Source organism: Palaemon carinicauda, chromosome 20 (genome assembly GCF_036898095.1).
Source record: "Palaemon carinicauda isolate YSFRI2023 chromosome 20, ASM3689809v2, whole genome shotgun sequence".
Classification (NCBI taxonomy): domain Eukaryota; kingdom Metazoa; phylum Arthropoda; class Malacostraca; order Decapoda; family Palaemonidae; genus Palaemon; species Palaemon carinicauda.
This window is the reverse complement of record NC_090744.1, coordinates 34,983,432-34,998,431: the sequence shown is the minus strand read 5'-3', so window position 1 is coordinate 34,998,431 and position 15,000 is coordinate 34,983,432. Positions and strand designations below refer to the sequence as shown.

The 15,000-nt window shown below is 37.2% G+C and overlaps 1 protein-coding gene across 1 annotated transcript in view; it reads right to left on the bottom strand.

Moving 5' to 3' along the window:
* The window catches only part of LOC137659733 (uncharacterized), a 34,902-nt gene extending 27,783 nt beyond the window's left edge, over positions 1-7,119 (bottom strand). Inside the window, exon 1 of the mRNA XM_068394547.1 lies at positions 6,606-7,119. Within this exon, the coding sequence (XP_068250648.1) occupies positions 6,606-7,119 (514 nt within the window). The remainder of the gene's footprint in view (positions 1-6,605) is intronic.
* Positions 7,120-15,000: the final 7,881 nt, after the last annotated feature.

Sequence of the window (15,000 nt, the reverse complement as noted above, 5' to 3'; positions counted from 1 at the left end):
CACCGGACTTTAAATTTCTTTTGGACCTGGTTAATACGTATGCTGATGATGAATATGATGATGATGATGATGATTATGATTACGCTCACGGCTTAAATCAATGAATACATTTTGTATTGACTGAGTGTCAGTGTTGCCATAGTGTGGCGTTGAAACCGAGTTGTTGCGTTGGGCTTGAAAGGACTGTTAGCCCTTGTGTGGACGAAGGTGCCCACACACCTATATTATATGTTAGAAGTGTTTTTGTTTGTTGGTTTTTTTTGTTAGTTTTAAGTTTTTGTTAGTTATTTTGAGATTTTGACTTCAGTTTATTTTAGTATTAAGTGATGATTATAGTTATAAGTGTGGTTGCTGGTGTTTTTTCGTTAAATATTCTAGAATATAAGGAAATATAGTTTTAAGGTTATGTTTAGTTTTTTTACCTTCTGTTAAAGAGTCTGGTATAGATAACGTAAGGGGAAAGTTTGTTTTGTTGAGACAATTGTCTGTAGGCGTGATTCAGGGTGTGAGGCTTGTTTTTTAAACATCCCGCTACATTATTTTGGCGCCTGAACAGGGACTGCTGAGGCGGGACTGATAGCTGGACTCTTTGACGAAGGATTGATAGGATTAGGAATTAGATTTAAGGCTGAAGAACAGGTTGATGAAAAATGGAAGAACAGTTAAGGGTTTTGAAGGAGGAATTGCGGCTGAGTAAGGAGCGTGAGGAGAGGTTGCTTGTAGAGAATGAGAGGTTGAACTGGGAGAATGAGGCAATGAAAAAGGAGCTTAGGGAGTTAAGGGGAACTGTAGAGAGAGTGGAAGAATGTGTTGAGATGAGGATGAAAGAGAATGAGGAACGAATGGAGAACCGATTGGAAGCTATGATGGGGCAAGTCATGGGGATGATGAAAACTTTAATGGGTGAAGGTGCAGTCGGAAGAGTGTCCTCAGCTTCGGGTAATGGGTTGGTAGTGGAAGAGAAGGTTAAGGTAGGTGATAATGGGAAAGGAAGTGATAGTGATAGTAGTAATAGTGATGGTGATATTGAAGATAAGGGAATTAGGCATAGTAAGGATGAACAGAAAGGTGAGAGGAAAGATGAAAGGAAAGGTAAAAGTGATGTGAAGAAAGAGAAGAAAAAGTATCAGGCTGATAGCAAGGACGATCGTGAATGGGTGAAAGTAGTAAGTAAGAAAAAGGGTAAGAAGGGAATGGTTAAGGATAGGAATTTAAGTGTGGAAGTGGATTCATTATATTCAAATGAGGAAGAAGGTAACAAGGGAGTAGACAGTGATGATAGCAGTGAGAATGAACGTGATGTGTGTAAGACTGTGTTTATGAGAGAGGTACCTCGGTGCGAAAGGTTCAACGAGCATAGCAGTAGGGATGTATATGATTTTTTCAAGGAGTATGAGAGGTATTGTCAGGATAAGTATGGTGATAGTAAAAGAGTTTGGGCTAGGGAGTTAGGAGAATATTTGACTGGGTATTTGTTGATGATGTATGGAGTGATAATGAGTGTAGGGGACGTTGATTATGAAAGTGTGAAAAAGAGAATAATTGAGCAGGTAAAACGTATGAAAGGGAGTGTTAAGTATAAGCGTAAGAATGATTTTGATGAAGCACGGATGAATGCAGGAGAAGCGATATCGATGTATGTATGTAGGTTGGAAACTTTAGCTAGGAAGAAGTATGGGGATGAAGGTATAAATGAGAATAAGGAGTTAATGAGGAAGTTTTTGGCTACTGTTCCTGAGAATGTTGCTGAGTTTATTAATTTGAAACGGAAGGAGAAAATGAGGTGGACGCAAGAGAGATTGACATGGGATGATATTTTAGAGATAGTTGAGGATTACGAGTTAGATAGATGTATGAAAGAAAGTAAATCTGTGAGTGTAAGAGCTGGAATGGAAGAAAGTGTAATAGAATTTGGTAGTTATAAGGACGCAATTTTGAGAGGACCAATGAGGGTAGCTGATAATGTAGTAGATAGGAGTGTTAGGGCGAGTAATGTGGGAATACCTGTAAGGACAAATGAAGGATTTAGGCCGGGTAATTGGCGCAATAGGGATAAGAGTGTGAGTGCACATCGAGGTATGTCAGATAGCCGTGCCCGTGATGAAAAGTGTTATAGGTGTGGGAAAATAGGACATAAGAATGAATGTAGATGGGCTCTAGGTGCTTGTTTTGGATGTGGTGAGGTAGGGCATAGAATTAGCGAGTGCAAGAAAGAGAAAGGGGTAAAATGTTATCGGTGTGGTATGACTGGGCACATAGCGAGTGGATGTCGTAGTAATCGTATGAATGTGATTTGTGGTAATTGTGGTAAGGATGGGCATTATGCTAGAATGTGCAAGGAGCCGCAGGGTAAGTGTACTGAATGTGGTGCAGATGGGCATGTAGCTAGAGTATGTAGGAAGAAGGGATTAAGTCAGCCAGGATGTTCGGGAAACTAGAGTGTGAGAGGGTTCAGCTGGGTGAGTCCTCCTGTGTGTGTGGAAGGAATAGGATCAATGTTTGTGAGAATGGGATGAATAATTGGTTAGAAATGAGCAAGTATGAATCTATGCATGAAAAGTTAGGGCTGGAAAATAAACAATTAGTGTTAGTTGAATATAGGAAAAAGAGGTGTTTGAAAGTTTTAAGTAAGGATGAAAAAAGGGGAAATTTTATAAGTAAAAGTGAGAATAGAAATAAGTATGACAAGGGTGTAAATGTGCAAGTGTGTATGGAAGATAAATATGTTAATACAGATGAATCATGGCTGAGTATGAATGATACCTATAGTGTGTGTGGCTTTTCCTTAGGTGATGTAAAAGAAAGGATGACGAATGCGAGAGTGAGAGATAGGAGAATGATTAGTAGCATGAATGAATCTTTTGCTAAAGTTGAGAATGTTTTTGATGAAATGGATGAACTGTTTACAGAAATGAGTGTAATTATAGAGCCAGATGAGAACGAGGTAGATATGATTGTACATGATATATTAGATGATAGGGATTTAGATAGGAATAGTGTTAATGTAGCGAATGATTGTGATAAGGAAGAAGTGAATGAGAGAGTATATGGGGGCCCAGTAACTCGGAGTAGAGGTCCCGTTCCCGACTGCGACTGGGTTATGAAAAAAATAATGTAAGTGTTGTGTGAGAAGGATTTGGCAAAGTAAGGGGGGAGGAATGTGGAGGATTTATTTTTGTTTTATTTTAATTTTTGTGTTTTGCCAAATCCAGAGAGAGAGAGAGAGAGAGAGAGAGAGAGAGAGAGAGAGAGAGAGTGGTAGTTAGCGAATGATTGTTTGTAGTGGGAAAGACTGTCGGTATATTTGAGGTTGTTTGTTTATGTTTTTAGTTAGGTTACGACAGTGTTGAATGTTTCGGAGCGAATGCAGCTTTTTTTTGATTGACTGCATCCTGAAGCAGTTGTGTGATTGAATGCTGGATTATATCTATTATTTTTCTTACCAGCGTGGAAGTGTTTTGATTATTTTGACAGCCGTGATTCCTCCTTGGAATTACTTATTCCTTTTAAGAACATTTTGTTTTGACTGAAGATAGTGTTGATGGCCTGGATTGTTATAAAGGATTTCTATTTGACTGCTCTTTGAAACGAAAGACCTATTGATCACCGGACTTTAAATTTCTTTTGGACCTGGTTAATACGTATGCTGATGATGAATATGATGATGATGATGATGATTATGATTACGCTCACGGCTTAAATCAATGAATACATTTTGTATTGACTGAGTGTCAGTGTTGCCATAGTGTGGCGTTGAAACCGAGTTGTTGCGTTGGGCTTGAAAGGACTGTTAGCCCTTGTGTGGACGAAGGTGTCCACACACCTATATTATATGTTAAAAGTGTTTTTGTTTGTTGGTTTTTTTTGTTAGTCTTAAGTTTTTGTTAGTTATTTTGAGATTTTGACTGCAGTTTATTTTAGTATTAAGTGATGATTATAGTTATAAGTGTGGTTGCTGGTGTTTTTTCGTTAAATATTCTAGAATATAAGGAAATGTAGTTTTAAGGTTATGTTTAGTTTTTTTACCTTCTGTTAAAGAGTCTGGTATAGATAACGTAAGGGGAAAGTTTGTTTTGTTGAGACAATTGTCTGTAGGCGTGATTCAGGGTGTGGGGCTTGTTTTTTAAACATCCCGCCACACCATAGCCATCAATAAAGAGAGAAGGAGGATTCTGGAAAATGCAAGAAGCTATAGAGGTGCAGATATTGGTAGTGATCACCAGCTCCTCATTGTGACACTGAAATTAAAACTGAAGCACCCAACAGAAAGGTAGATAGAATTGCTAGGTTTGATAGAGCTAAGCTTCTAGAAGATGAACACAGAGAAACCTTTGCAATTGAATGTAGGAATCAATTTGCATTCTTAGGGACTTTAAGAGCAGACAATTAATGAAGAATGGTTTGATATTAAGAACATATATCAGTCCGTTAGTAGTTAAGTTTTGGGATATCAAACCATGGATATCAAATGATACTTAGGATACTATAAAAAGGAGACAAAGACAAAAATTGATTGTTGAAAGTTTCCGATGTAATGAAAATTACAAGGTAGAATATGCTAAGTATTTCAATATTGATATTGAAGTAAAAAGAAAAGCCAGGAATGACGAGAGAGACTATTTAGAGAAGAAAGCAGATGCAGCTGACAAAGCTATGAATTCAGGAAGGGGCTTTGGTGTAAGAATTGCTCACAGAATTATTAACGAAATCTTTGCTGGGGCAAAGAAGCATATATCTATTAAAAAGAGAGATGGATCTGTCATAACAGAAGATGAAGAAAGGCAATGTTGGATGGAACACTAAAAGTGACGACATGAATAGGAGATATGAAGGGAATAATTTGATTGATATACCTGAAGCTGAGGAAGACCTTGATGTGCCCATGAATGTATTCAATGTTTGAAGTCGAAGCTATCATTAAAAAATCCAAGAGATGAAAATCGCTGATTACGATAGAATAACTGCTGAGATAATATTTTGTAGAATGTGGCGTGAAGAGGCAAAACCTGATGAATGGGGGCTAGGAGTGTTGATGAAAATGGCAAAACAAGATCTGACTGATTGCAATAATTACAGAGGCATCACACTTACGTCAGTTGTCATGAAAATATATAGGATGCTCAGTCTAAAGAGAATGGAGAAACAGATTGATGGAAAGCTGAGAGATGAATAAGCAGAATTTAGAAAAGGTAGAAGGTGTACTGACCGAATTTTCATTTCAAGATATGCTGTACAGCAATGTGTAGAATATAGAAATCCACTTTTGATGGTATTTATGGACTATGAAAAAGCCTTTGATAGCGTGCACTGTCCAATTTTGTGGAGAGTCTTGCGTTATATGGAGTTTCTCCTAAATATGTAAATTTGATTAAGTCTGTTCATGAGCATAGCAAGTGCAAATTTAATGTTAGTGGAGTGCTATCAAATGAATTTTCAGTGAACAATGGAGTACTCATAAGGAATTTGTTGTCACCTATATTGTTTATCATCCTCATGGGTTTTGTAATGCATAGAACAATGGGAGATGGTGGAGAAGGATTGGACTGGAAATTAGCTGACCCAGAGTATGCTGATGACGCTGTAGTTATGAAAAAAAAAAAAAAAAAAAAAAAAAAACAGGATTTACAAAGTTTGCTTACCTGATTGCATGAAATATCACACAATGTTGGACTTAAGATGAATAGAAGAAAGATAGTGATGATTAGAATGGAATATGCAATGGAAGATGAAATATCATTGGAAGGAGAAATGATTATTGAGGTGGAATCGTTTAGATATTTAGGAACTATGATCTCTAATATAGGATATTTCGAATTTAAGTTTAATGAAAGATCATTAAAAGCAAATTAGACAATGGCTAGTTAAACTAAAATTTAGGAAATCAATTCTCTTGAAATTTCATATAAAAATGGAGCTGTACATTAGTGTAGTGAGATTGGCATTACTGTATCTACATGAATCATGGTAGATGACAATGAAAAAACCTCCTACAGATTTAGTAGATTTGAGGACAAAGCCCTCAGAAGAGTATTGGGAGTTGAATGGCAGGACAGGATTAGAAATGAAACAATAAGAGAGGTTAACCGAGTGCCATCTCTGGATGAGATCATGGTGAAGGGTAGATGGAAATGTGTTGGGCATGAAGTTTGCACTCCCTAAGAGAGATAAGTTCACCAAACTTACAACTGGGCTCCACAAGGCACCAGAAGAGTTGGAAAACCCAGGCCTACATGATTGAGGACTATGAAGCGTGAAGCAGATGAGGATAAATTATTAAGTATTGATTTCTCTAGATAGAGATGACTGATAAAATCTAACTGAGGCCTTTTGCGTTAATGGGCGTAGGATATGATGATGATATTATATACATGTATACACAAATATATACATTGTAAATAATTGTATTTATGAATTATATGCTTACATTAAATATCTATGTATTTATGCATATATAAACACATACATATATATATATATATATATATATATATATATATATATATATATATATATATATATATATGTATGTATGTATGTATATAATTGCGCAATTTTAGCATAACACTGTGCTTTGTTACTAGAAAACATAATTCAAATAAGCATACCTGGTGTAGTCACTGGGCCATCTGTTTGAAGGGTTGTGTCTACATCAGGCATAGTAGTTTCACTGTTGTCTTTGGTAGTATCAGGTACATCGGAGGTAGTAACTTTGTCACTTGTGGTTGATGGTGGTTTTGGAGTAGGTGATGTAGTGTCTGTGGATGTGGAAGTACTCTTTGTACGTGAAGTTGTAATCGCGGAAGTTCTTGTAATGGAAGTAGTAGGTGGGGTATTGGAAGTATTTGTTGTAGGTGTAATGTTACTAGTGGAAGTAGTAGTAGTTGTGGTAGGTGTAGTAATGGAAGAAGTTGTAGTAGTTGTGGTAGTGAAAGTATTTGTTGTAGGTGTGGTGGCACTTGTAGTAGTATTTGTGGTAGGTGTAGTAGGTGTGGAAGTGAAAGTAGAAGTACTTGTAGTAGGTGTGGTGGTACTTGTGGAAGTAGTAGTAGTTGTAGTGGGTGTAGTAGTCGAAGTAGAAGTATTTGTAGTAGGCGTGGTAGTGGAAGTAGAAGTACTCATAGTAGGTGTGGTAGGAGTAGAAGTACTTCTAGTAGGTGTAGAGCGACTTGTGGAAGTAGAATTACTTGTAGTAGTTGTGGTAGTGGAAGTATTAGTACTCGTAGTAGGTGTGATAGTAGGAGTAGAAGTACTTTTAGTAGGTGTAGAGCGACTTGTGGAAGTAGAATTACTTGTAGTAGGTGTGGTAGTGGAAGTATTAGTAATCGTAGTAGGTGTGATAGTAGGAGTAGAAGTACTTGTAGTAGGTGTAGAGCGACTTGTGGGAGTAGAATTACTTGTAGTAGTTGTGGTAGTGGAAGTATTAGTACTCGTAGTAGGTGTGATAGTAGGAGTAGAAGTACTTCTAGTAGGTGTAGAGCGACTTGTGGGAGTAGAATTACTTGTAGTAGGTGTGGTAGTGGAAGTATTGTTCTCGTAGTAGGTGTGATAGTAGGAGTAGAAGTACTTATAGTAGGTGTAGAGCGACTTGTGGGAGTAGAATTACTTGTAGTAGGTGTGGTAGTGGAAGTATTAGTACTCGTAGTAGGTGTGATAGTAGGAGTAGAAGTACTTCTAGTAGGTGTAGAGCGACTTGTGGAAATAGAATCACTTGTAGTAGGTGCGGTTGTACTTGTTGAAGTAGAAGTACTTGTGGTAGGTGTGGTAGTGGAAGTAGAAATATTTGTAGTAGTTGTGGTGGTACTTGTTGAAGTAGAAGTACTTGTAGTAAGTGTAGAAGTGGAATTGCTTGTAGTAGGTGTGGTAGTACTTGTTGAAGTGGAAGTATTAGAGGAGGAAGAAGTAGCTGTTGTTGGAGTGGTGTTACTTGTGGAACTGGTAGTTGTAGGAAGTGTAGTAGTAATTGTGGAACTGGTAGTTGTAGGAAGTGTGGTAGTACTTGTGGAACTGGTAGTTGTAGGAAGTGTGGTAGTACTTGTGGAACTGGTAGTTGTAGGAAGTGTGGTAGTACTAGTGGAACTGGTAGTTGTAGGAAGTGTGGTAGTACTTGTGGAATTGGTAGTTGTAGGAAGTGTGGTAGTACTTGTGGAACTTGTAGTTGTAGGAAGTGTGGTAGTACTTGTGGAATTGGTAGTTGTAGGAAGTGTGGTAGTACTTGTGGAACTGGTAGTTGTAGGAAGTGTGGTAGTACTTATGGAACTGGTAGTTGTAGGAAGTGTGGTAGTACTTGTGGAACTGGTAGTTGTAGGAAGTGTAGTAGTACTTGTGGAGGTGGCAGTATTCGTTGAAGTGGCGGTACTTGTGGAGGTGGCAGTACTTGTTGAAGTGGCGGTACTTGTGGAGGTGGCAGTACTTGTTGAAGTGGCGGTACTTGTGGAGGTGGCAGTACTCGTTGAAGTGGCGGTACTTGTGGAGGTGGCAGTACTCGTTGAAGTGGCGGTACTTGTGGTAACACCTGTCGTAAGACCGCATAATTAGATTTCATGTGGTTCGGAAATTAGTACAAAAACTTTTAAGGCTTTGATGTGAGAAAATTAAACAGACCCTTTTATAGATTTTTTTTTTCTTTTTGTATCTGCCAATTCTATATCTGTATAAAAAGGAAACTCTTGTTTCTTGTTGCATGTTTCTACAGAATAATCTTATATTTTCATCAGTATAATCCAAGGAAAACTGATAAGAGTATTAATTTGCTAAATAAAAGAATTGAAATTTTTTTTTAATGAATTATTGGATACGGTAGTTACTCAAGAAGGACAAACACCTTGAAAGAAAGATCGGTAATATTTTGTTATAATCCCACCCAGCCATTTTTGCACTGAAAAAAACTTATTTTCTCAGTTTCCTTGTTGTTTTGTTGTGTTCTGATGTTATAACCTTCCACAAATTTATATTTTTCCGATTACCACCACGCAACAGTAACTCTAGGTGGTGGTGTATTGAAAAGTAACGAATTGCCTAAGAAAATAACTGCAGAAAACAACAAGAAAACTAACAGAAAAAAAAAAGTTTTTTTTATACAAAAAATATGAGGAACAAAACTTTCGAAAGCTATCACGGGCAGGTTTTCTTCCGAGCCCCGTTTTGTATCGTACGTAAAATGATCATTGTTCAGCCGTGGCTCTCTTCTCTCGCAATTAATTATTACATTACCTTCGTATGTTCTGGCAAGCAGTACATGCTGCGGTACGCGCGTTCGCCGCGTGGGCGTGTATTTTGCGTATCCTTAGTTTACCCGGAGCCTCAAATCTATAATTTCTTGCCTTAATAGTCTTAGTCCGGGTTCGAATACCCAAAATCGGGAGTAATAACTGGATTGATGGTTGGAGATGTCCCATAATTCCCATGAGGTCCTGCTTGTTTTGCAAGGCAACTAAGTCCTGGTTGTGGGGTATGGCCACTCGGTCCTGGTTCGGTGTTATCGCCACGGTAATATATCAATAGAATCACTGTGATTACGTAAAAATGTTAACGTTTCTTCGTTATTTGTTAAAAGTAGTCCAACAGTTTCTTGTGGGGTAAATTCACAACTTGTTCAAAGGGTCACAATAACTGAACTAAAGACCCTGTCAAATGGTAACCTTAAGCCAAGACAAGCCAAACTTTGGGATTTGAAAATGAGCGGGCTACTGCGGAGTTCCATGTATAACGTTTTTCATCAAGGCCCAATCAAATGATGTGATTACAATGTATCTAGATTTTGATTGGCCAATTTGTATTACAGATCGCGCAAAACGGAAGAGAAAAGACTTTTCTCACACGCGCACAGTAAGGTCAAGGATAACCACATCGAGTCAAAATCCCGCCAAAATCTAATAACCAATAGTAATACATTAAGAAAAACTACAGTGTTTCCATTGGAGCAACGAGATCAGTGGGTGGTGCAATTGAGCATTCGGACAAAAATTATCACGGTGTGCAAAAGGGTGGAGCTTAATAGAATAGGAACGAATATATAAAGTAACAGGAACTACTCTGTGTGTCACTGTTAAGATAAAGCGGGGACCTAGAAAAAGTCTTCATTTACCGTAAATTAATTTTTTTTTCTCATTACGTATTTGCAAGGATAATGTATTGATAAGAATTGTTTTTATTTCGTGTGTTTTACTGGACAAGATTATTGTTACCAACAAAAGCGCTGGGTGAGATTCTAATGAAATATTACCGAAAGATCTTTCTAAACTTGATATATGTACTGTATATATATGTATACATATATTTATATATATATATATATATATATATATATATATATATATATATATATCTATATATATATATTTGATAGGTGGAACATCATCTGAAATCGACTTGTAATAATTATATCATATCTTATAAACACCTTTAAAAGAGTGCTGTGAGAATAAAGCGAAAGGTAATTTAAAATCTTGCTAACTACGGTGGGGTAAAACTGCAAGGGGGAGGGGAATGAAGACTCGTCGGACACTCACCACTGCAGCATCTGCATGTATTTGGAGTTCCGCAAAAGTTAGGGGTGCCTCCATTCGAAGGCGACAAACCCGCATTGCACGTGTCGAAACATCCAGTTCCAGCTCCATTGCACTCTACAGTGGGACCACAGGCGACTGCTCTAGCTGGTAACATAGGAGGAGAATATACAGAATTTTAGTAGATTAACCATTTATAGTTAAAGGTATTTGGTTTCAGTTTAGTTTTTTTTTATCTTTTATTATGAAAATACAATTACATTTTCTTAACATAATTTTTTTTCCTTTTATAAAGAAATATTTCCTTAACAAATTATATTTTACATTTTTGTATATACATTATAACATTTAATATATGATAAAATTACATCTTTATTTTATTATTTTTTTAATATGTTTTTAAGTTAGAAACATCAGTTTAGTTTCGTCGGAATGAATGCTCGCCAAAACGGAAGCCGGGCAAGCCCAACACCCCCCCCCCCACCGTGGTGCCCTACCACATCAATGCCCCCTCCCCCCAGTAAACACTTTATATTCGCGGTCCCTGTCTAGTATCGATCTGCTGCCATGCGAATGACAGGCGAACACTACCACTGTACTAGTACAGATATTGAAATAGATATAGATATAGGTTACGGCAAATATCGAAGACGATAAAACCATCAACATATAACAATAGAGAAATGTATCCTGAGCAGCTGGTGCTGCCAGAGCTAGATTTTTTTTTCTTTTTTATTGAAGTTGAAATGTACTAGGATGTTCAAGGATGGACCATAAGTTGTATCAGTTTTTATTGCCAACGATAAGTTTCAACCTGAAATACATATTCCATGTAATAAAAAATAATACAATCCAACCAGCTAAACAAATTTTGAATTTTCCCTAATTTTCCCGATTTAATCATCAAAAAAAATAATATTTGTCCTTAATACAACCCTTCTAGTAATTTACATGAACAATCCATATTGGTATGTATATTTTTAACAATAACTATTTTTATAGCAATGTAAATAAATACCACTTTAAACTATGGTACTGTAGCCACTAAAACACTCGGCATCAAATTAAATGTACTCATACCATTAAACATTACTGTATATATACATAGAATCCAATTACCAATAAGGGCAATTCCAAATGAAATATCATATAACATCCATAATACTCTGTATTGCACTCACTTCAATGGCCTCACTATCACAGGCCTTGAACCCCAGTAGGAGATTGCCAAACACAAATATCCCATCACCTGCCGGCCTTACATGTCACCGACTTCATTCTTGTGTCTACATCCACAAAAATAACACTTTCCACCACCAGTCGACACGATAGGCAGTACCAAAGTGGTTAGCAAATTTTTCGGTAGTTCGCCTGCTAACCGTGCGACATTTAGATATGGGTAAGACAAAAGATATTCCAGATGCGCAATAAGTTACAATTTGCTCCAACCCACATCAACATTTAAATAAATATATCCTTATAGTATGATAAAGTTTATCATGTTAATGATACACTCCCCCACCGTTAGTGACAAATTACCGATACCCTATCCAAAAGGGTCAACTACGTATGAATACATTGTTCTTCTATTGGTAATAACACCACCAACCTGTGTACTGATCTACACAATCTTATCCACTCCACCATCGTATCCCTTCCCATGCTTTATAATCTTATACCTTAAATCAACATCACGGACAACGCCATCTTGTCCTGGATCAGCTCTAATCACCTGTGCTAGTTTCCATGCCCCCCTTACAACATTACTATCTTGCACAAGTACCACATCTCCAACTCTTACATTCCTCCTTGTTGTATGTCATTTCTGCCTGATTAACAATGAAGGAAAATAGTCTCGGTGCCACTTTTTCCAGAAGGATTCTATTATACTTTGTATAAACTTTAATCTCCTTTTGTGATCCCCACTAATATCGTACATCCCACTTGGACAAAAGCAAATGGACCGACCAAGCAACATATCATTGGGACAGAGGTATCCCCCTAACTCTAAACTAAATCCAGGTTTTGTTCAAATTGGTCTTTCATTCATCAGATTAGCAATACCAAACAAAGCAGTTTGTAACTCTCCAAAATTCAATACAGAATCTCCCACACTAATACAAAGACACCTTTTGACAGATTTGATCAGGGCTTCACTTGCCCCATTATACCAAGGTGCGTCACTAGGCATATTAAAGATCCAAGTTACCCCTTCCTCTTCTCCAATGTTTTCTATTTTCTTGCTTGCTGATATCAACTGAGTTCCCTTGTCTGAATATATAACTTTAGGAGCTCCTCTAATAGCAATAAACCTTTGAAATGTGGTCAGAAAATCATCAGTACTGTATCCTTCAGCCAAATCTAAGTGAACAGCTCTAGTAACTAAACAGTTAAATATAACACCAAAGGTTTTACCATGAGTTCGCCTTTTAACCGTGTCTCTTATTGTTAAGGGTCCAAACAAATCTATAGCTGTGTAATAGAAAGGTGGAGCAGGTTTCATTCTTTCTATCCTCATTTGACCCATGCATTGGTCTTCTAACTTCTTTGTTAACTTCCTACATGTCACACATTGATTTTTTATTGCCTTTATTATTTTTCTGGCCCCTGGAATCCAGAATTATCTTTGTAACTTTGCCAGAGTAGTCTCTATGCCTGCATGGTCAACCCCATGTACATATGATATATACAATCTAGTAACTGGATGATTTGCTGGTAGCAACATATAGTCTTCTCTATTCCAATTTTCCTTTAGCCACTTAGAAATTCTTTGTCCTACTACAATGACTCCATTCTTAATTGAAGGTCCTAATCTTCTGAACCTAACTTTCCAATCAGTCATGTCCCTTTGCATCTCTCTAACCCACATTAGTTCTGCTTTAATAATTCCTTGAACTGTTGGTTCCCTCAGCATACCCTTAAAGGATCTGCATTTGAAAAAACTTTTACCCTGCATGTAACTCTTAGTAGTTTGTAATGATCACTAAATCTATTAAAATCAACCATGTGTATAACATGGTTCTGACTTACTTTAGCAACAGCCATGACAACACCTACTCTATGAGTTAGTTCAATTTCACAATCTTGTTTGATAGGCCATTTTGAAATTGGTAATGTTAGGAATTTTGGTCCATTTTGCCAATCAGAATTTTCACCAATTTTTTCTGGACTACACGGTTTAGATGTTATATCAGCAACATTTTGAATCGAATCAACCCACCACCATTCCCTTGAATCAGTTTTTATTTGTATCTCTGCAATGCGTACAGCAACAAATGTGTTGAATCCATGGGACTCCTTTTGAATTTGTGATCTTACAATTGTCGAGTCAACTATGTGATAAACCGACTCAAACTCCCATGAAAACTCCTTTACTATGAGTTCTCTCATCCTAGCAGCTATGAGAGCACCACATAATTCCAGACGAGGAATAGACATTTGTTTCACTGGTGCAATCTTATTTTTCGCCATTATCAGACTTGATTCAAACTTCTATCACTGATTTGCCACCTCACATATGCACAAGCCCCATATGCTTGCGTGCCACCATCAGAAAATATTACTAGGTTCGGCTTACCAAAAGCATTAGATGGCTTTAAGGGTCTTCTAAAAGTTAATGACTCCAGTCCATACAATTCTTTGAAAAACGCTTTCCATTCGTTCATCATGGAATCATCAAGTGGATCATCCCACTTGATTCCACCACCATTCGAGTTTCCTTTGGAAATCATGGATCTCATCAAGATCTTAGCTTTGAGTAATACTGGTATAACCAACCCTAATGGATCATACAACGATGCAATTTAACTCAATATCTTTCTGCGTGTTAATATTTCTGGAAATTTATAATCAAATTCACTTATATCTAAATTTGGACCACTCCTAACCTTTCTTATTCTTGGTGTAAAGTTGAGTCTTACAGCAAAGGAAAAATAGTCATCTACAGGATTCCATTTTAAACCTAAGATTTTCTCACTATCAGATTCTATTATTCTTATATTGTAGTTTTCATAATGCCCGCTGACTATCCAGTGCTTTATTCTGAAACTTCCCTGCGACAATACCCTTTCAGTATCCTGTATCAATTTGATTGCATTCTCAATGGTATCAGTAGAATACAGTATATCATCTACATATGTATTATTAAGAATCATATCTTGCACATCCGGGGATTCCTTACTGAATTGTTCTACTGTATGTCTCAAAGTTACCATAGCTATAGTACTACTGGGACTATCTCCAAATGTTACTGTGGTAAGAACATACTGATCAGGTGGCCTACTATCATCCAAGTCCCTCCATACAAATCTATGTGTATGTTCATCTAGTGTGCTGAGTTTTACAGTATGGTACATCTTTGCTATGTCACCCACTATGGCTATATTATCTTGCCTAAATCTACACAACACTCCCAGCAAACTGTTCAAAATATCAGGCCCCTTAGCCCAAAATTCGTTTAACCTCTGTCCCATATAAGATGCTGAAGAATTGAAGA